This window comes from Molossus molossus, unplaced genomic scaffold (assembly GCF_014108415.1).
Source record: "Molossus molossus isolate mMolMol1 unplaced genomic scaffold, mMolMol1.p scaffold_m16_p_2, whole genome shotgun sequence".
Taxonomy (NCBI): domain Eukaryota; kingdom Metazoa; phylum Chordata; class Mammalia; order Chiroptera; family Molossidae; genus Molossus; species Molossus molossus.
Window position 1 is genome coordinate 110063402 of NW_023425355.1, and position 22765 is coordinate 110086166.

The 22765-nt window shown below is 38.7% G+C and overlaps 1 protein-coding gene across 1 annotated transcript in view; it reads left to right on the forward strand.

Moving 5' to 3' along the window:
- The window catches only part of EFHC2 (EF-hand domain containing 2), a 226214-nt gene extending 215713 nt beyond the window's left edge, over nucleotides 1-10501 (forward strand). Inside the window, exon 14 of the mRNA XM_036271414.1 lies at nucleotides 10400-10501. Within this exon, the coding sequence (XP_036127307.1) occupies nucleotides 10400-10501 (102 nt within the window). The remainder of the gene's footprint in view (nucleotides 1-10399) is intronic.
- Nucleotides 10502-22765: the final 12264 nt, after the last annotated feature.

The following is a 22765-nucleotide window of genomic DNA, read 5'->3' on the forward strand; positions in this document are numbered from 1 at the left end:
ACAGGCAGGATGGTCCTTGTCTTGAACGGGTTGGGGATGGACTGCTGTGGATGAGCTCTTCTGTTTTAAAATTACTATGCAGTCATTTCTACTTAAAATTTACTTACACTGCTGGGAATACAATATATTCTGGAGTTTTCTTCACATTTTTAGTGTAGGATGAATAAAAGGTCAGTAAAGACAAAGAATATCTTAACTCACTGCCCCAATTGTCAAATGTACTATAATGTTTGGAACATTTGCAGATTTAGTAGAACAATTAGGAAGTGGTAGTATGGATATTTCTCATGTCACCAAAGATCTATTTATTTTGCAAAGAAATTGGCCATGTGATTCCTTTAGATGGGTCCAATTACGGACATAAATTATGAAGAGATATATTTTCCTTCTACTTTATTGATACCACTCCCCTTCAAGTTTCTTAAGTCTTATCTCCTGATTCTTACCCTCCTTTGGATGCCAATTTGATTTCCCTAAAATCGAGAAATGGCTATACTTCTGGTAACAATTCTTATGTGTGGATTTTTTTCCCCATAGCAAGCAATTCTCAACACCAACTAGGTGTCCTACAATTCAGCTCAACTCTGACAATATTTACCCAGAGATAGCCTCAGATCCCACAGGTTAATGGCTCAGCCCTACAAGGCTGCCTCCCCACTTCAGAACCATTTGCATATCCAGGTTGTCACCTGTGTATCTAACCAACTGGCTGTACGTTACAGGTTCCCATAACCCTCTTCTTGGGTTTGATTAATTTGCTAGAGTGGCTGATGGAACTCAGAGAAACATTTTACTTACTAGATTACTGGTTTGGAAGAGCCAGATGGAAGAGGAGGTACACAGGGCACGGTATTAGGAAAGGGCAAGGAGCTTCCATGACCTCTCCAGGCAAGCCACTCTCCCCAAATCTTCATGTGTTCACCAACCCGGAAGCTTGGAGGTTACTGCAATAATAGGACTTCAACCCATATTTTTTATTTTTTGAGATGACACAATTCAACCCATAACACTACATCTTTCTTTTATGACCACTTCAAACCAGTCACCTTCCAGGTATTGTATGTTCTACTGTAGCAAAATCTTTCATATGTGGCTGTCATCCATCCCAGTTTCAGCTGCCCTGGTTATGACACCATCATCTCTCCCCAGGATTATTACAGTAACCTCAAAAGTGATGTTTCTCCTTTATTTCATTCTTCATACATCCAAGTTATGTAATTAATTTCTAATAAGATATCTCTGGCTGAGACTCACCAATGACTTTCCTTAACCACAACATAAAATATAGACTAGAACAGAAGACTGCAAGTTTGTCCCTATCTTTTCCTTCCAACTACCTCTTTGTACTGTGTGTCTCAAACCACAATGGGCTATTTAATCTTTCTAAAAAATCGATTTTTAAGTCTCCAGGCTTTTACTCATGCTGTTCCCTATACTTGATACAGCATTCATTACTTTAATTCCCTGCTAAACTGTTCCTCATTCCTTAAGGCACAAGTGAAATATCACTTACTCAGATTGCTTCCACAATTCTATCACAGATTTATTGAACCGTTACTTGTGTTTCTGTGACACCTTGTTATTTGGTGTTTATATTTTTATTTAATTAATTTATTCATTTTTATTACACATGTTTCTCCTTTTTCCCCCTCTGATACCCCCTTCCCCGACCTTCCCCACACTATCCCCAGCTTTGTCGTCCATGTCCATTATTCATGCATACATGCATATAAGTTCTGTGGCTTATCTCTCCCCTACCACCCCCTCTTCTGAGGTTTGTCAGTCTGTACCCCACATCCACGTCTCTGGGACTACCCAGTTCCTCACACTGTTATGTTCATTATATTCCACAAATAAATGAGATCATATTTGTCTTTGGCTGCTTGGCTTATTTCGCTTAGGATGATACTCTCCAGGTCCCTCCATGTCGTTTCAAAGGATGAGAGATATTTCGTTCTTACAGTTGCATAGCACTCCATTGTGTATATGAACCGCAGTTTTTTTAATCCATTCGTCTACTGATGGACATATGGGCTTTTTCCAGATCTTAGGTATTGTAAATACTACTGCTACAAACATGGGGGTACATATATTCTTTCTGATTGGTGTTTCAGGCTTCTTAGGGTATATTCCTAGAAGTGGGATCACTGGGTCAAACGGAAATTCAATTTTTAATTTTTTGAGTTAACACCATATTGTTTTCCATAGTGGCTGCACCAGTCTGCATTCCCACAAGCAGTGCACTAGAGTCCCCTTTTCTCCACACCCTGGCCAACACTTGTTGTTTGATGATTTGTTGATGGTGGCCATTCTGACAGTTGTGAGGTGATACCTCATCGTTGTTTGAATTTGCATCTCTCTGATGATTAGTGATGTTGAGCAATTCTTTGTATGTCTCTTAGCCAATTGTATGTTATATTTGCAGAGGTGTCTATTTATTTCTTCTGCCCATTATTTATTTCTTTTTTTAAATTAACTAATTTATTTTTGTTACAGATGTTTCTTCTTTTTCCCATACAAATTTGCCCCTCCCCCCATCCTGTCCCCACCTTTGTTGTCCATGTCCATTGTTCATGCATACATGCATATGAGTTCTGTGGTTTATCTCGACCCCCCACCGCCCCCTCTTCTGAGGTTTGTCAGTCTGTACCCCACATCCACGTCTCTGGGACTACCCAGTTCCTCACACTGTTATGTTCATTATATTTCACAAATAAGTGAGATCATGTGATATTTGTCTTTCTCTGCCTGACTTGTTTTGCTTAGGATAATACTTTCCAGGTCCCTCCATGTCGTCTCAAAGGATAACAGACCTTTCTTTCTTACAGCTGCATAGTACTCCATTGTGTATATGTACCACAGATGTTTTACCCATTCGTCTACTGATGGACATTTGGGCTGTTTCCAGATCATAGCTATTATAAATAGTGCTGCTACAAAAATGGGGGTACATATATTCGTCCAGATTGGAATTTCAGGCTTCTTAGGGTATATTCCTGGAAGTGGGATCACTGGGTCAAATGGAAGTTCAATTTTTAATTTTTAAAGGTAACACCATAGTGTTTTCCATAGTGGCTGCACCGGTCTGCATTCCCACCAACAGTGTACTAGAGTCCCCTTTTTTCTACACCCTTGCCAATACTTGCTGTTTGATGATTTTTTGATGGCCACCATTCTGACAGGTGTGAGGTGATACCTCATTGTTGTTTTAATTTGCATCTCTCTGATGACTAGTGATGTTGAGCATTTCTTCATATGTTTCTGAGCCATGTGTACTTCCTGTTTGGAAAGGTATTTAGTACCTCTGCCCATTTTTTAATTGGGTTCTTTGTATTCCTTTTGTTTTTGTTGTATGAGCACTCTATATATTAGAAATTAATCCTTTATCTGATATATCATTGGCAATTATTCTCTCTCATACAGTGGGTTGTGTTTCCATTTTTATGATTGTATCTTTTGCCGTGCAGAAGCTTTTGAGTTTGATGTAGTCCCATGTGTTTATTTTCTCCTTTGTTTCTGTTGCCTTAGGTGATGTATCAGTGAAAATTCTGCTGCATATAATGTCTAAAATTTTGTTGCTTACAGTTTCTTCTAGGATTTTTATGGATTTGTGAGTCATATGTAAGTCTTTTATCCATTTTGAGTTTATTCTTGTGTAGGGCGTAAGTTGATGGTCTAGTTTTATTTTATTGCATGTAGCTGTCCACTTTTCTGAACACCATTTATTGAAGAGGCTGTCTTTACTCCACTGTATGCTCTTGTTACCTTTGTCAAATGTTAATTGAGCATATTGCCTTGGGTCCATCTCTGGGTTCTCTGTTCAGTTCCACTGTTCGGTCTATATGTCTGTTCTTGTGCCAGTACCAGGCTGTTTTGATTACGGTCGCTTTGTAACCTGAAATCTGGTAATGTGATCCTTCCAACTTTGTTCTTCTTTTTTAAGATTGCTGTGGCTGTTTGGGGTCTATTTTGGTTCTATATGAACTTTTGTAGTACTAGTTCTAGTTCTGTGAAGTATATCGCTGGTATTTTGATGGGGATTGCATTGAATCTTTAGATTGCTTTGGATAGTATAGACATTTTAATGATGTTAATTCTTCCAATCCATGAAAAAGGTATGTGTTTCCACTTTTTTATATCTTCCTCTATTTCTTTTTTCAATGACCTGTAATTTTCTGAGAATAGGTCCTTTATTTCTTTAGTTAAGTTTATTTCTAGTTATCTTAAATTTTTTGATGCAATGGTAAATGGGATTGTTTTTTAGTTTCTCTTCTGTGAGTTCATCATTGGTGTATAAGAATGCTATCGATTTCTTGACATTAATTTTGTATCCTGCCACTTTGCCAAATTCATTTATTAAGTCTAGTAAATTTTTGATGGAGTCTTTGGGGTTTTCTACATATAATATCATGTAATATGCGAATAATGACAGTTTCAATTCTTCCTTTCACATTTGGATGCCTTTTATTTTTTCATTCTGTCTGATTTCTGTGGCTAAGACTTCAAGTACTATGTTAAATAAAAGTGGCAAAAGTGGGCATCCTTGACTTGTTCTTGTTCTTAAGGGAAATGCTTTTCATTTTACCCATTTAATATGATGTTGGCTGTAGGTCTTTCATATATAGCCTTTATTATGTTGAGGTATGATCCCTCTAGTCCCAGATTTGTGAGCATTTTTATCAGAAAAGGGTGCTGGATTTTGTCAAATACTTTTTCAGCATCTATTGATATGATCATATGATTTTTAGCTTTCATTTTGTTTATGTGGTGTATCACATTTATTGATTTGTGAATATTGTAGCAGCCTTGCATCCATAGGATCAATCCCATTTGGTCATGGTGAATAATTTTTGTGATGTATTGCAGGATTCGATTTGTTAGTATTTTGTTCGGAATTTTGGCATCTATGTCCATCAGGGATATTGGTCTGTAGTTTTCTTTCTTTGTAGTGTCTTTTTCTGGTTTTGGAATTAGAGTTATGCTGGCCTTATATAAAAGTTTGGAAGTCTTCCTTCTTCTTGAATTTTTTGAAATAATTTGAGGAGAATGGGTATTAGTTCTTCTTTGAATGTTCGATAAAATTCCCCCATGAAGCTGTCCAGGCCTGGGCTTTTGTTTGCTGGGAGAGTCTTGAATACATCTTTAATTTCTTCTGTTGTTATTGGTCTCTTCAAGTTTTCTATGTATTTCCGGTTAAGTTTTGGGAGACTATGTGTTTCTAGAAATTAATCCATTTCGCTTAGATTGTCGAATTTTTTGTGGTATAATTGTTGATAATATTTGTTAACAATCCTTTGTATTTCTGTGGTGTCAGTTATTATTTCTCCTCTTTCATTTCTGATTTTGTGTATTTGGGTTTTCTCTCCTTGTTTCTTGATGAGTCTAGCTAAGGGTCTGTCAATCTTATTTATCTTTTCAAAGAACCAGCTTTTTGTTTCATTGATTCTTTGAATTGTTTTTTTTTTTTTTTATCTCCATGTAATTTATTTCTGCTCTGACCTTTACTATTGTCTTTCTTCTCCTTGCTCTGGGTTTTCTTTTTGTTTGCTCTAGTTCTTTAAGTTGTGAGGTTAGATATTCTGTTAGAAATGTTTCTTGCTTCTTGAGATAGGCCTGTAGTGCTATGAACTTCCCTCTCAGAACTGCTGTCACTGCATCCCATGGATTTTGTGTTGTTGTGTGTTCATCTTCAAGGAAGAAGTTTTAATTTCTTCCTTGATCTCCATGGTAACCATTCATTGTTCAGTAACATGCTATTTAACCTCCATGTTTTCAAATGTCTTTAAATGTTCTCGTTGCAGTTGATTTCTAGTTGCATGCCATTAGGATCTGAGAAGATGCTTGATATGATTTCAATGTTCTTGAACTTTCATGTCTTGTAGCATGTCTTAGTTTGTGTCCTAACATGTTGTCTATGTTTGAGAAAGTCCCATGTGCACTGGAGGAGAATGTGATTTCTGCACTTTTGGGGTGTAATTCTCTGTAGATACCTATTAAATACATTTGATCTAGCATTTCATTTAGAGTCTGTGTTTCCCTGTTAATTTTTTGTCTAGAAGATCTATGTCAGTGGGGTGTTGAAGTCCCCTACTATGATTGGATTGCTGTCAATTTCTCCTTTAAAGTCCTCCAGAAGGTTTTTAATATATGTTGGTGCTTCTATATTGGGTGCATATATGTTTACCAAGGTTATATCTTTCTGTTGGATAGATCCTTTCAATATTATGTAGTGGCCTTCTTTGTCTCTAGTTATGGTCTTTATTTTGAAATCTACTTTATCAGATATGAGTATTGTTACCCCAGCTTGTTTTTACTTTCCATTTGCTTGAAAGATTTTTTTCCATCCCTTCACTTTCAACCTATTTGAGTCTTTTGTTGTCATGTGAGTCTCTTGTTTACCACATATATGTGTGTCATGCTTTCTTATCCAGTCACCTACTCTGTGTCTTTTTATCGGAGCAGTCAAACCATTCACATTTAAGGTGATAATTGATATGTGCTTATTTATTGCCATTTTTGTTTAGTGTGGTTCTATTTTTCTTCTTATTTCTTGTACTAATTAGAGCAGGTCTTTTAGCATGTCTTGTAGTGCTGGTTTGGTGTTAATATATTCCCTTAGCCCTTTTTTGTCTGGAAATCTTTTTATTTGACCTTCTATTTTGAATGTTAGCCTTGCTGGATAGAGTAGTCTTGGATTCAGATCCTTGTTTTTCATGACCTTGATTGCTTCATGCCACTCGCTTCTGGCCTGTAGTTTTACTGTTGAGAAGTCAGGTGAGAACCTAATGGGGTTTCCTTTGTAGGTAACCTCTTGCTTATATCTTGCTGCCTTTAGGATTCTCTCTTTGTTTTTAATTTTTGGCATTTTAATTACTATGTGTCTTGGTGTAGGCCTGTTTGGTTTCTTCTTACATGGGGCTCTCTGTGCTTCTTGAACTTGAATGCCTTCTTCCTTTACCAATTTAGGAAAGTTTTCTGGTACAATTTCTTCAAATATATTCTCTAACCCTTGCCCATTTTCTTTCTCTTCGGGGACTCGTATAATGCGAATGTTATTACTTTTCCAGTTGTCCCACAGTTCTCTTAAGCTATCTTCCTGTTTTTTAATTGTTGTTTTGTTTGTTTGTTTGGTTGGTTGGTTGGTTTTTTGGTTTTATGATTGGTTGATTTTTTTTCTACCCTGTCTTCTAAATCACTTATCTGGTACTCAGCTTCCTCTACTCTGCTGGTTAGTCCTTTCAATGTATTCTTAATTTCTGTTATGTCATTCTTCATTTCCACTTGGTTGGTTTTCATTGTTTCTATATCTTTACTCATGGTGCTGATGTCCTTACTCATGCTGTTGAGCTTCCTGAGGATCATGGCTCTGAATTCTACCTCTGATAATTTGCCCAACTACATTGTATTTATCTCACCCTCGATAGAGTTCTCTTGTTCTTTCATTTGGGATTTGTGTCTTTGTTTCACCATTTTGGTTATCTCAATGGGTTTTGGAACCTGCCCATTTTTTTCTGTGGATGTTGTGTTCTGTTCCTTCCACTGGGTTTGGATGGGCCTGGGTGTCCATGTTAAACACCACTGTCAAGTCTTACTTTCCTGAGAAGATTTGCAAGCCCAGGAAAGGTTCAGTTATCCTAGCTTTTTCCTGGTGACTAGTAGTCTCAGTTACTCAGTGCCTTGGAATGTAGCCCTGGTGTTCTGCATAAGAGGATTTCCAGAGGGGGGATAGATGCTGGTTGTTAATGAGCCTGAATTTGCATTTCTTTGCCTCTCCTGGGAAAGGCAGAATCTCCGAGGGAGGCCTGCTGCTTTTTCCCACCCTTCTGAGAAGGAGCACACTGGCCATAGTTTTTTGTGGCTGCCACTCAGCAAAAACTCTGAGTGCCCTCCAAATCCCGGTTGTCCCCACAGTGTTCCAGCCTACTCTGCCTTCCCTCTGCTGTAGCCCCCAGATGAGTGGCTGTGGCTATTTTAGCACTCTGTCCTGGGTCTCTGCGCTGTGCAGTGCGCTTGGTCTTTATTCCCCAAAGACACTGCTCACAACTAAGACAGCTCTTGTCCGTGGGCTCGGAGCCCTCCACCCTCTTGCACGTCCGCAGATCCTTCCAGTGTCCCTGGTTATATGGTCCTGTCCTGCTGCTTTTCTGTTGCTTTTTTCTGAGGATTTGTCTTTATTTTATTTTTAATTCCTGGGAGATTGTCTGTGTAGCTTCTATTCACTCCGCCTCAATTTTCACATCCACTATGCCTATCTTGTGCGCAGCTGGGTCGCACAGGCCTCTTAGGTGCCCCCATACCCTGCAGGTCCCATGGGTAACTAGATCGCACAGTCCCTTTGGGGACTTGCCTCTATGCCTATGTTATGGGCTGCTGGGTCGTGCAGGCGTCTCTGGTGTATCAGTACCCCACATGTCTCAAGGGTAACTGGATCACACAGTTTTTGCTGGTTCGCGCAGTCCTCTCTGGTGCCCCACACCCTGCATGTCCCGTGGGCAGGCAGCTGTATTGCATCAGTCTCTCTTGGGCTCTGGCTTCCCCACTGCTCTTGTGAAGTGCTGGACTACACAGGCCTCTGTGGAGCCCCAGGTCCCACTGCTGGTGGCTGGGGAGTGCTGCTGCCCCATGGGGCTCATCTCCTGCTCAGCTTTTGCTGTATTTTTTGGCGATGGGTCTCAGCTCCTGATCTGTGCTTCTGTTGTCTAGAGATGGATGTCTGGTCCCCAGCCTCTGTCACTGGTGGTATATCTGGACTTGATTGGGCTGCTACTGTGGGGGATGGTGCTGGGTTCCCGGCTGTCTGTGGCTTCAGCCACAGCCACCTTAGCAGCTCCACTACTGTGCACTGGTCTGTGTTGACACAGTGTCCACTGGTTTGATGGTGCCAGCTGTGTTGCGGGCTCAGGTTGCCGAGCCCTGGCTGCTCCCATAGCCTCCTCCCAGTGAAGACCCGGGATCTTCCAAAATGGTGAGACCTCCCCACGGCACAAGGAGAAGCGCCTTGAAGAGCTGCTTATTGTGGTAGCCGGCTGGTCCTATCCACAGCACAGGAGCCCTCTGCTCTGAGTCTCTGCACTATTCGGGTTTGGTTGTCCACCTTCACGTCCAGTCACATTCTCTCACACACTAGGTTACTCTCTCACACACTCACCTTCCTCTGGTCCTGCCCGCTGCCATCTTCCCGGAATGGGAGCATTTTTTGATACCTTGTGATTTTGGATTCTAATTTAGCTTTAGCAACATATAGCACCTCTAATGTAAAACAATTAACCTTATAGACATGGACAACAAATCCAGGGATGGGGTGGGGGGGATGAGGAGGAGGGTGCCAATGGGGTAAAAAAGGAGAAACATCTGTAACAAAAATAAAATTAAAAAAGAAAAAATTAATAAATAAAATAAAATAAAAATATAAAAAAACAATTAACCTTGAAAATAGAAATATAAGGAGCCACAGTTATAGGGTTTTTCTCCTTTGTTGATATTGATATGAATTGACCATTGCAGCATAAATAAAAAGTATTCATGTGCATATCTGTGTGTATAGATTTATTTATACAAGATTTTTTGAAATCTCTTAGACACATTGTTTATTACTAATATAATTTTGTTGCAGCCTACCTCATCAAATTAGTTCTTAAAACTCTCTAGAGTGAAAGTATTTATTTTTTTGAAATTAGCATATATATATATACACACACATATGTATCATATATAAAAAGTAAATATGTGTATATATTCATACTACATATATCTGAAGTATATATAAAGTAGCTTTTTTAAATAAAGGACTCATTTTTAAAGCGAGTTCTTAATAAAGTGTAAGAGGAGCTATCTCTGCAATAATGCTACATAACAAGCAGACCCCTCCCCCAATTTCAGTGGTTTATAACAGCAGCTATTTATTTTTCTTCTTCATGGGCCTGTAGGTCAGCTGGGTTTGGCTCCAGCTTGGCTTGCTCCACCTGTGTCACTCTGACCAATAGCAGCCTCAAGGGTCATGTTCTTCTTATGGCTATGGTGGAGACACAGAAGGCCAAGCTAAATCATGCCAGCACATTAGGACCTCTGTTTTGTACATCTGCTAACATTACATAGGCCAAAGTCAGTCTGGTGGCCAAGCTCACATCAAAGGGAGAGGAAAATCAACTCCATGGAAGGTGTTGCAAAGTCACATCTCAGAGACAATTGGTGTATAATTGTAATACAAGGAGGGATGAGTAATTGAGTATAAGAATCCAGTGTAGCACAAAGTCCTCATAATCCAAAAGTGGACTACAGAAATGTGTGCTTTGAAAATAACTCTTTGCCAAGAGCTTATATAACAAGAAACAATTTAATGTGGCATTTACAAAACTGCACTTTGAAATATCATTTTAATGATATCCTTTTTTTTTTCTAGAGATGTGAAGATGTGTGGATTGGGATGCCATCACCTATTCCTTCAAAATACGTTAACTATTTTAAATTTCTAAAGGACGTGTATGGCTTAGACGTGGAGTAACTATGCCAATTTTGCTCAACTCCTTTTGATTTCCTGCTCTGATTTTGCCAAGTTTATTTCAGTGGATATAATGTCATAAAAACAAAAAAGAAACAAGGTTTACATTGAATTGAAGTCCATAGACCATAATCTGTTTTAGTCATTTTAGTTTTTCAGAACATCGTATTATATTGCTGATGTAGCAGCACTATTAAAAATGTCATTTAAAGAAACACTAAACATTTTATTATATGTATAATTTATTAATACAAAAGAATCTTATGGTAATTTGTAACCAATATTATTTGATTTATTACAACACAAAAAGAAAATGACTTTTGACAGCTATACATAGCAATATAAGATCAGATTATATCAAAGCAATACATTGTGATTCTATTAAACATTTTTTGAAATCTTTTTGACATTTGTTACCTATATAATTAAACTTTGTAGCAACCTATCTTATCAAAGTAATCCTTAAACCTCTAGAGTGAAGATATTTATTTTCTGAAATTAGCAAAGCTGTGAGAAGAAAGGACATCATCCTCCCTCTAACACACACTCTTGGGCATGTAAAAATTTGGGAGAGAAATTCAAACATATGTAGGATTTATATTTTAATGCCCTTTTTATACCTAAAGTTAGCTTGCTAATTTAGGAATATATGCATGTGTATATAATTTTAGTATTATAAAAATGTATTTTGTCTAAAATATTTAGGGATGTGAGTGCTGAAGAGTTTGAGAAATCTTTCTGGTTCATTCTTCACACATACATACCACCCACCCCAGAGGTTTAAATATTCTAAGACTACAGCATTTCTCTCCTGTATTTCCTTGTTCTATTTTTATTTTTCTTCTAGGCCTATACATTATGAGTCTCAGCAGAACTTTTGCCATGTAGTGTGTATTTGATTAACACTTATAATCATGGACTTCTGGGAATTCTTTGTGAGAAGTTTGTCACAATCTACCCCGGTCTTCAATATTGGATGGCATGTATCATAAATCCCATCACCTGGTATTCTCAGAGACAATGGAAGCCTATGGAAAAGGGACTTCAACCTTTACCTTTTAGGGACTACTCTGAGGAGAGGAAGAGGAACTGCTGATATTTTGGGGATTCTTCTATCTTATTATTCTTTCACTCCACATTTACAGTGTCTTGCCTAGAAATGAGCTGGCTTCACAAAAATCAGATATTGTCTACTTGATTTTTGTCCCAGGTTTTTTTGTTTGTTTGTTTTTGCTTTTTTTTTTTTTTTTTTTTTTTTTAAGACAACTGACAGTGCCAAGCCATTTTGTCACTTTAGATTTTTCATTACACAGAGAACAAGCTTTTAGGAGGATGACACTTTCCTGGAACATTTTAGGCTGACATATTAGTCATTTACCAATTCAACTCTTTAGTCAGTTGTCTTTCCCTCAAGATTTTAAATATGTAGATAATTTAGCCCTTGTACAGGCTTGCAATATAATTCATTTGAGAAGTTGGAGGAGACCAATAATATGCTCTTGAATTTGTAGGATGACTGCTACTTATTTGTTTGCATAGATGTATGTGACTGCCCTGGTTATTTGAAGTTCAAACCCACAATTAGCAATTACATGACCATTATAGGAATCATGCCGATAAACATGATACACTGCAGCCATATAGACACTTTAAATTATTTTTTTTTATAACTAAACCATATACTGAAGAAGATTCATAATTTAGAGATAATATTCCCATTAGTAAAGTTTATGATTCAATAAACAGCTCCCACTAGTTAATAAATGCCAAAGCTATCAAAACAAAGACCATTAATGTAATAGAAGTTCTGGACTTCCCTCCTTTCTGGTGGTCTCAAGGTACTAACGGCAAATGCTATCTTAGGAAAAACATTTATTCTCGTTATGTAAATATCAATGAATTATCTTATAATCCATCTGGAAATCTCTCAGCACCCCCCTTTGGTCCCAGGTGGTCCTGAAATGCTGATGAATTCTGCTTAGGTTTCAGGCAGTAGATAACTGGTTTTCAGCAAATAAACCCTGTGACTCAAATATATGGGAGATGGGGAAGACTACTGGAATTTCTGTCTTTTCTCTGTCCTCTAAAAAGAGAAATTCCAACTATTGCCATTATTCCAGAGTAGTAATTTAAAAAAATTTTACAACATTATCACATACTTATATTTTTATCTCCTAACATTTTACCATTTTGATGGAAAAGCAAGTGTTGCCTGTAGAGGTCTGGGTGAGTTGAAGGTTAATATAGGCAAATTTTTTGTACTAAGAATGAATTGTTTTTTCAGTATTCCTGGAACTGTGGAAATGATTGATAAAGTCATTTGAAAGCCCAAATCAAATAATCTTTTCATAAGAAACTTATGAAAAGATGTTGAAATTCACATTAAATAGTTTGCTGAGTCATTTTTGTGAAGTATGGATGTTGTCAGCAGATGACTGATTTCCAGTGTTTAATTGCCTCCCCCTTCAGCTTTTAACCTTTTTGAACTATTTGGACCTGTTTCAAAAGTAATGTGATGAGTCTGTGGCTTGAATTTAGTGCTTACTAAATTAGTTAAAATTTTAAACAGCAGAAAGGAGATGAAGAGCAGTGTAACTTTCAAGTATTAGAATAGATTAATCATTTTGCCTACTTTATTCTCTGTATTACCTTTGATGGAATTAATGTTAAGCACACCGTTCTTGGTCTTTGTTTTTTGTATGCTATACTATTTGAAGTTTGGTTATTTAGGGGTAGATGTAACTGAACATAAAAAGAGTTTGTCCCTCCCAGTGCACAGCAGAGCGAAACACTGAACACCGAGAATTGCAGTGGAGAAATAGGAGTCGTTTTATTCTTAGGCCACACAAGGAAAATAGGAAAGCTACTGCTCAAAAGCCACCAAATGGCTTACAATAACAGGGTTTTAAGGAGTTAGATGGAGCAGGTGTGTAGAAGTGTTGGTAGGGTTAGTTTTAATTGGAGGGCCAATTAAAGGGGCTTCAGCACCCGATCTTCTTGGACAACAGACACTTTGCTTCTGAAAGAGTTCCAGTGTCCAGTGTTCAATTTCTGGTCATGTCCCAATCCTTTGGTTTCCTAGAGAGGTGAAGAAATGGAGGACAGGGGTGGCACATGTGTAGTGCTCTCTCTGCAAATAACTCAAGGCTTGTATTAATCACCAATCCATTTTACTTTTTATTTATTTTTTTATCCTCACCCAAGGACATTTGTTTTTGCACTTTATCTGCAGATAGAGCAGGAGGGGGAAAGAGAGAAAGAGAAACATTGACGTGAGAGAGACGCATCGAGTGGTTGCCACCCACACGACCCCACCCGGGGCCAGGGACAAACTACAACCGAGGTACGTGCCCTTAGTGGGAACCAAATCCAGGACTGGTCAATGGGCCGATGCTATAACCACTGAGCAAAACCAGGCAGGGCTCACCAATCCACTTTAAAAGAGTAGTCAATTTGATTTGTGTGCTGTTTCATAGAGCTTCCACACTTTATGGACAGCTCAGTCATGTGTTTAAGATATTTAAATTGCCATTCCTTTTTTCAAATAGCAGGGAATTCTTGATGAAAAAAATAAAATCTCTCCAAATTAAAAAAAAAAACTCTTGTCTTTTCAAGTTGGATTTACTTATCTTAATTTGAGTGAGGACTGTTTCATAGCATTTTCCACTTGTTCTTCATTTCCCTGTCCCCTTCTTCCATACGTTAAAATTTTCCTATAAGTTCACCCATTGGAGTCTTCAGTAATAACTTAGTGAAATATTAGAGTTTCCCACAAAATATTTGTTTTTAGTAATGCAGAATCCATTGGACTGTCATGTTCCTGATTGTATGTATATTCTTTTTAGTTAACAAATCATCAAACAAGTGCTGGTGAGGGTGTAGAGAAAAGGGGACTCTAGTACATTGCTGGTGGGAATGCAGACTGGTACAGCCACTATGAAAAACATTATGGTGTTACCTCAAAAATTGAACTTCCGTTTGACCCAGTGATCACACTTCTAGGAATATACCCTAAGAAGCCTGAAACACCAATCAGAAAGAATATATGTACCCCCATGTTCATAGCAGCGCTATTTACAATAGCTAAGATTTGGAAACAGCACAAGTGTCCATCAGTAGACGAATGGATAAAAAAGCAGTGGTACATATACACAATGGAGTACTATGCAGCTGTAAGAAAGAAAGATCTCTTATCCTTTGAGACGACATGGAGGGACCTGGAAAGTATCATCCTAAGTGAAACAAGCCAAACAGAGAAAGACATATATCATATGATCTCACTTATTTGTGGAATATAATGAACATAACAGTCTGAGGAACAGGGTAGACCCAGAGATGTGGAAGTAGGGTACAGACTGACAACCCTCAGAAGAGGGGGTGGTGGGAGGTAAGAGATAAGCCACACAACTTACATGCAAGTACACATAACCGATGGACATGGACAACAAAGCTGGGGACGGGGTAGAGGTAAGGGACGGGGAGGAGGGTGTCAATGGAGAAACATCTATAACAAAAATAAATTAATAAAAAATATCACCTGATCACCCCCCCCCCCCAAAAAAAGAATATGGATTGCTAAAGGGATGTGTCTGTTTTAGAGAGAAATTAAAAGAAAGTAGTTTGTTCTAATAAGTTGGTTATTTATGAATAAAAAGAGACAAACTAGGAACAAAGGAAGTTGTAGAAGGTTACTGGAAAAGGAATATTAAGAAAGGCATTTTATAAGGCTAAGGGAGTACATTAGCACCAAACCAGCACTGCAAGAAATGTTAAAAGGACTGCTGTAATTACCAGGAGAAATGGGAAGAAAAATAGAACCACACTAAACAAAAATGGCAATAAATAAGTACATATCAATAACCACCTTAAATGTAAATGGACTGAATGCTCCCATAAAAAGACACAGAGTAGCTGATTGGATAAGAAAGCAAGACTCATCTATATGCTGTTTACAAGAAACCCACCTCACAACAAAAGACTCACACAGATTGAAAGTGAAGGGATGGAAAAAAATCTTTCAAGCAAATGGAAAAGAAAAAAAAGCTGGGGTAGCAATACTGATATCTGATAAAATAGACTTCAGATTGAAGGCCATAACTAGAGACAAAGAAGCCCACTACATAATATTGAAAGGATCTATCCAACAGGAAGATATAACCTTGATAAACATATATGCACCCAATATAGGAGCACCAAAATATATTAAAAATCTTCTGGAGGACTTCCAAGGAGAAATCGATAGCAATACAATCATAACAGGGGACTTCAACACCCCGCTCACATCACTGGATAGATCCTCTAGACAAAAAATTAGCAAGGAAACAGAGACTCTAAATGAAGCACTAGACCAAATGGATTTAATAGATATCTACAGAGAACTACACCCCAAAACTACAGAATTCACATTCTTCTCAAGTGCACATGGAACATTCTCAAAGATAGACCACATGTTAGGGCACAAACTAAGTCTCTACAAGTTCAAGAAGATTGAAATTATAACAAGCATCTTCTCAGACCACAATGGTATGAAACTAGAAATCAATTGCAAGAAGAACATACAAAGACATTTTAACACATGGAAGCTAAATAGAATGTTATTAAACAATGAATGGGTCACCGAGGAAATCAAGGAAGAAATCAAAAACTTCCTGGAAACCAATGAAAATGAGGACACAACAATACAAAATCTATGGGATGCAGCAAAAGCAGTTCTGAGAGGGAAGTTTATAGCACTACAGGCCTACCTCAAAAAAGAAGAAAAATCTCTAATAGACTACCTAACCTCACAACTTAAAGAACTAGAGAGTAAACAAAAAGAAAACCCCAGAGCAAGCAGAAGAAAAGAAATAGTAAGGATCAGAGCAGAAATAAACGACATAGAGACCAAAAAAACAATCCAGAGGATCAATAAAACAAAGAGCTGGTTTTTTGAAAAGATAAACAAGATTGATGGACCCTTAGCTAGACTCACCAAGAAACAAAGAGAGAACCCAAATACATAAAATCAGAAATGAAACAGGAGAGATAACAACTGACCCTACAGAAATACAAAAGATCGTTAACAACTACTATGAAAAATTATACGGCAACAAATTCGAAAATCTAAGCGAAATGGACAAATTCTTAGAAACACATAGCCTCCCAAAATTGGATCAGATAGAGATTGAAAACTTGAACAGACCAATAACAACAGAGGAAATTGAAGATGTAATCAAGACTCTTCCAGCAAACAAAAGCCCAGGCCCAGATGGCTTCACAGGGGAGTTTTACCGGACATTCAAAGAAGAACTAATACCCATTCTCCTCAAACTATTTCAAAAAATTCAAGAAGAAGGAAGACTGCCAAACTCGTTTTATGAAGCCAGCATAACTCTAATTCCAAAACCAGAAAAAGACACAACAAAGAAAGAAAACTACAGGCCAATATCCCTGATGAACATAGATGCCAAAATCCTGAACAAAATACTAGCAAATCGAATCCAGCAATACACCAGAAAAATTATCCACCATGACCAGGTGGGATTCATCCCAGGGATGCAAGGCTGGTACAATATTCGCAAATCCATAAATGTGATACACCACATAAATAAATTGAAGAATAAAAACCACATGATCATATCAATAGATGCTGAAAAAGCCTTTGACAAAATCCAGCATCCATTTCTGATAAAAACGCTCACCAGTGTGGGAATTGAGGGATCATACCTAGACATAATAAAGGCCATATATGAAAGACCTACAGCCAACATCATACTCAATGGGCAAAAACTAAAAGCATTTCCCTTAAGAACAGGAACAAGGCAAGGATGCCCACTTTCGCCACTCCTATTTAACATAGTACTGGAAGTCTTAGCCACAGCAATCAGACAGGAAGAAAAAATAAAAGGGATCCAAATTGGAAAGGAGGAAGTGAAAGTGTCATTATTTGCAGATGACATGATACTGTACATAGAAAATCCCAAAGACTCCACCAAAAGCTTACTAGACTTAATAAATGAATTTGGCAAAGTAGCAGGATACAAAATTAACGTCAAGAAATCGATGGCATTCTTATACACCAATGATGAACTCACAGAAAGAGAAACTAGGCAAACAATCCCATTTACCATTGCGGCAAAAAAATTAAGATACCTAGGAATAAACTTAACCAAAGATATAACGGACCTATTCGCAGAAAACTACAGATCTTTGAAAAATGAAATAGAACAAGATGTTAAAAAGTGGAAGAACATACCCTGTTCATGGATTGGGAGAATGAACATCATTAAAATGTCCATATTACCCAAAGCAATCTATAGATTCAACGCAATCCCCATCAAAATACCAACGGCATACTTCAAAGAATTAGAACAATTACTTCAGAAGTTCATATGGAACCAAAAAAGGCCTCGAATAGCCACAGCAATCTTGAAAAGGAAGAACAAAGTTGGAGGGATCACAATACCAGATTTCAGGTTATACTACAAAGCCACCATAATCAAAACAGCCTGGTACTGGCACAAGAACAGGTATATAGACCAGTGGAACAGAATAGAGAACCCAGAAATGGACCCTAGGCAATATGCTCAATTAATATTTGACAAAGGTGGCAAGAGCATACAGTGGAGTAAGGACAGCCTCTTTAATAAATGGTGCTGGGAAAATTGGACAGCTACTTGCAGAAAAATGAAACTAGACCATCAACTTACACCCTACACCAAAATAAACTCAAAATGGATAAAAGACTTAAATGTAACCCATGAATCCATAAAAATACTAGAGGAGATTGTGGGCAACAAAATCTCAGACATCATACGCAGCAGAATTTTTACTGACACATCACCTAAGGCAATAGAAACAAAGGAGAAAATGAACGCATGGGACTACATCAAACTCAAAAGCTTCTGCACAGCGAAAGATACAATCATCAAAACGGAAAGGCTACCCACTGTATGGGAGAGCATAATTGCCAATGATATATCAGATAAGGGGTTAATTTCCAATACATATAGAGTGCTCACACAACTCCACAAAAAGAAGACAAAGAATCCAATTAAAAAATGGGCAGAGGAACTAAATAGACACCTCTCCAAACAGGACATACAAATGGCTAAGAGACATATGAAGAAATGTTCATCATCACTAATCATCAGAGAGATGCAAATCAAAACAACAATGAGGTATCACCTCACACCAGTCAGAATGGCCGCCATCAACAAATCATCAAACAACAAGTGTTGGCGAGGGTGTGGAGAAAAGGGGACTTTAGTACACTGTTGGTGGGAATGCAGACTGGTGCAGCCACTATGGAAAACAATATGGTGTCACCTCAAAAAATTAAAAATTGAACTCCCATTTGACCCAGTGATCCCACTTCTAGGAATATACCCTAAGAAGCCTGAAACACCAATCAGAAAGAATATATGTACCCCCATCTTTGTAGCAGCACTATTTACAATCGCTAAGATCTGGAAACAGCCCAAGTGCCCATCAGTAGACGAATGGATTAAAAAGCTGTGGTACATATACACAATGGAGTACTACGCAGCGGTAAGAAAGAAAGATCTCTTGTCCTTTGAGACTACATGGAGGGACCTGGAAAGTATCATCCTGAGTGAAACAAGCCAAGCAGAGAAAGACAAATTTCATATGATCTCACTGATTTCTGGAATATAATGAACATAACAGTTTGAGGACAATCCCCTAAGGAGTGGGGAGCTGAGAGAGGGATGAACAACAGAATTTATATGCATATAGGCATGAACAGTGGACATGGACAACAATCGGGGGAAGGGGCGGGGAGGGAAGGGGGAGGGGGGAACCACTGGGGGAAAAAAGGAGAATCATTTGTAACAAAAATTAATCAATAAAAAAAAAAAAAAATGGGCAACAACAAAAAATAAAAAATAAAAAAAAAATAAAAAAAAAATAAAAAAAATAAAAAAGAGCAGGTTGATAAATAAAAAAAAAAAAAAAAAGAATTTTTAAAAATATATGTCAATAGCATATGCACATAAGAAGCAATTATAATAAGTAATAGTGTATGGAAATTACATTCATATATTAACTTAGCAAATATGACTGTATGACTGATCTCCTGCTCTTTCACATTGTGTAAGAATCCAGTGGTAAATACTACCTCTAAAAGTTTCTAACTTCATAGTTATAGATTTTGGAGTTATTACACAAATGAGCATAGTGTAAAAGGTATAATGGTGTAGATATTGCAAAAATGGTTCAAGAAAGAGACATAACTTTTTATAGCTAAGGTCTTGTGCCTTCTCCTCCTCAGCTGAACTCCTTACTAAAGCTTGATGCCATTACATTCTGAGAGCTGATTAAGAAGAATATATTCTTCAACCGAAACTTGGACATTTGTACTAACATTTTCATCCAGTAAAATTAGTTACTCAATGTAGATTTTGGTTCTGCAAGTTCTAAAATTCATATTTTAGGATTAATTGTACATGTAAAAATAAACATATATTGATTGCAAAAAAAAAAAAAAAAAAGAAAGGCATTTTATGCATAAACCCTAGAACCCAATTATGGGAATGTGCTTACCCAACAAAGACTACTAACTATATTAATTCAGATGGAAGCAGAAGTGGCTTTAAAAAATGGCCCTCTAGCCCTGGCCAGTTTGGCTCAGCGGTTAGCGTGTCGGCCTGCGGTCCAGAGAGACCCGGGTTCAGTTCCCGCTAAGGGCATGTGCCTTGGTTGCAGTTTGTCCCCGACCCTGGTCCAACCAGGGTCGTGCGGGTGGCAGCCACTCGATGTGTCTCTTTCACATTGATGTTTCTATCTCTCTCTTCCTCTCTCTCACTCCTGCTCTATCTGAACAAAAAATGAAAATATATCCTCGGGTGAGGATTAAACAAAAAAAAAAAGAAAAAGAAAAAGAAAGAAAAAAAAGGCCCTCTATACTGCTGCTAGGAACAGGAAATTTACTTATGAAACTCACTCTCCTCCTGGCCTCTGGAAATTATTAAATGGTAATTGTAATTTATATCATTATGTTCTTACAGCCTTGGCCCTGAATAAACCTTAAAGTTATAGTTCCCAATTGCACAACTAGCAGGAATCAGATTAATAATGAATGGCACTTAGGTGCTTCCCAATGGGGAGATGGACCATATTAAAATAAGAATAAAGTAACATCAAGAAATACACTAGCAAATGGGAACCCATCTCATGGTCAGGTTGTGAAAGCTGAAGAGGTGTATGGTGTGTCCTCAAACTATACATAAATATTATACCAAATGCAAAATACAGTAAAGTGAGACAGACAGTAATACTTGGATCATGATAGCTTGCAAGTTAGAAATGATCCAGAGTGTTATTTTTTTCCTCAGTAAAGGCCCACAAGACCTACTTTTCACTTTCGAGAAAAATTTGTCCTTGACTTTTATCCAAAGTCCAGTCTTGCCCCATCCCCAGTGGTCTGCTGTTCAGCAAGACAAATGCTGACACTAAGACTTCCTACCAATGATCCTTCCTAGCTCTGTGGGACCACATTATCCAAACAAAAGGTTGGCCATCAATGTATCCTTTGGATGGATTTATGACCAAAAGAGGAAACTGTGGATGAAAAGGTGCCAATTCTAAATATGACAAGCTCAGGGAAAGCCTGCATGGCGAGGCTTACAAACTCAGAAACCTAAAGTTATCACACAGGATGGTCTCAACATACAAATTTCTAACTAAAAGTGAGTCATGATGGGTAATCATGCCCTAGGCCTGTAGCTTCCTTGACAAAGACCAATCTTTACCTTAAATGAGCCTGTGCATTGATTTTTCATATGTAAAATAACATACCTTCAAAATATCAGAGTAATTGTCTTTTTCCACTACCCCACCAGACCACATCTCTTTGTGTTGTAAATATTAATTATTAAGTATCCTGTACCCAAAAATATAAAAGAACTATGCACATATCATAAAAATGTACACTTGAAAACTATATGATCTATTAAGCAATGTCACCCAATAAATTTTATTTTAAAAAAGTATCTGGAAAGAAAATAATACCAAAGATGGCAGCAGGCAAGGCTGGAGCGAGGGTGAGTGTGTGAGTGTGAGCGAGTGTGAGAGAGTGTGAGTGGATGTGAGTGTGGACAGTGCACACTTGAGCAGTGCAAAAACGTGGGGCAGAGGATTCCAGTGCTGTGGAGGAAGCAGCCCGCTACCGCGGTAAGTGGTTTGTCACGGCACTTCTCCCTGTGTGGGTGGGAGGCCCCATCATTTTGGAAGATCCTGGTCTTCTCTGAGAGGAGGCAGTGGGGAGCGGCTAGCACCAAGCAACTTGAGTCCACCAGAGCACTTTGCACGATTGGAACAGTGGACCCCACTGTGTCAATGTGGACCAGCACACAGTAGCAGCGCTACTGAGATGCCTGCTGCAGTAGCTGCAATGGTACCATCCCCCACAGCAGAAGCTTGATTGAAGCTCAGCACCTTCCCTCACAGCAGTAGTGAATGGATGTGAGTGAAGCCTCACCCCCAATAGCAGCTGAGGCTCTGAAGGCCAGACACACCCGCAGCAGCAGTAGAGCCAGCTTGAGAGCCCAGAACCTTCCCCCAGGGCAGCAGTGACTGGGAAGGAGTGGAGCCCCACCTCTAACAGCAGCAGAGGCTCAGCAGTGGACATCCATCCCCAGGTAGCAGTAGCACAAATTGGCAGCTGAGATCCATCCCTAGGGGCATCAGCAGAGGCTGATTAGGAACAGTGCCCCTGCCTAAGCAGCAGCAAAGCTCAGGCAGCTGAGACCTGCCCCTGAAAACTGCAGCAGTGGATTTGGAGTGGAGCCCCTCTCCCAGCAGCAGCAGCAAAGTCCCGGGAGCTGAACATCCTTAGCCCGCAACTGCAGCAATGGTAAAAGCACAAACCAAGACCTGACACTTGCTCCCAGCAGCGACTGATCAGGAGCTGAGCCCCACCAGGCAGTGTAACACCACAGAAGTGCAACAGCTTAACCCACACACCCCAGGGGACCCCAGTGCGACCCACACCCACCAGGAGCACAACAGAAGGACCCATGCACTCCAGTAGTGCACCAGCTGGACCACACACCCCAAGAGTACCTAACACAACACAACAGACTAATACTAGCCGCCAGTTGTGAATCTTCCAAGACCCACAGCAGGCACGAAACGCCACACACAAAAGCAGTCTTAGAGGCACAGCAGCATTATTTGATTCACACCAATCTGACTATACATTCCAACATCCCTCACTGGGTCTAGATCCACCAGACTGCTAAAATGGTGAGAAAAACAAAAAAAAAG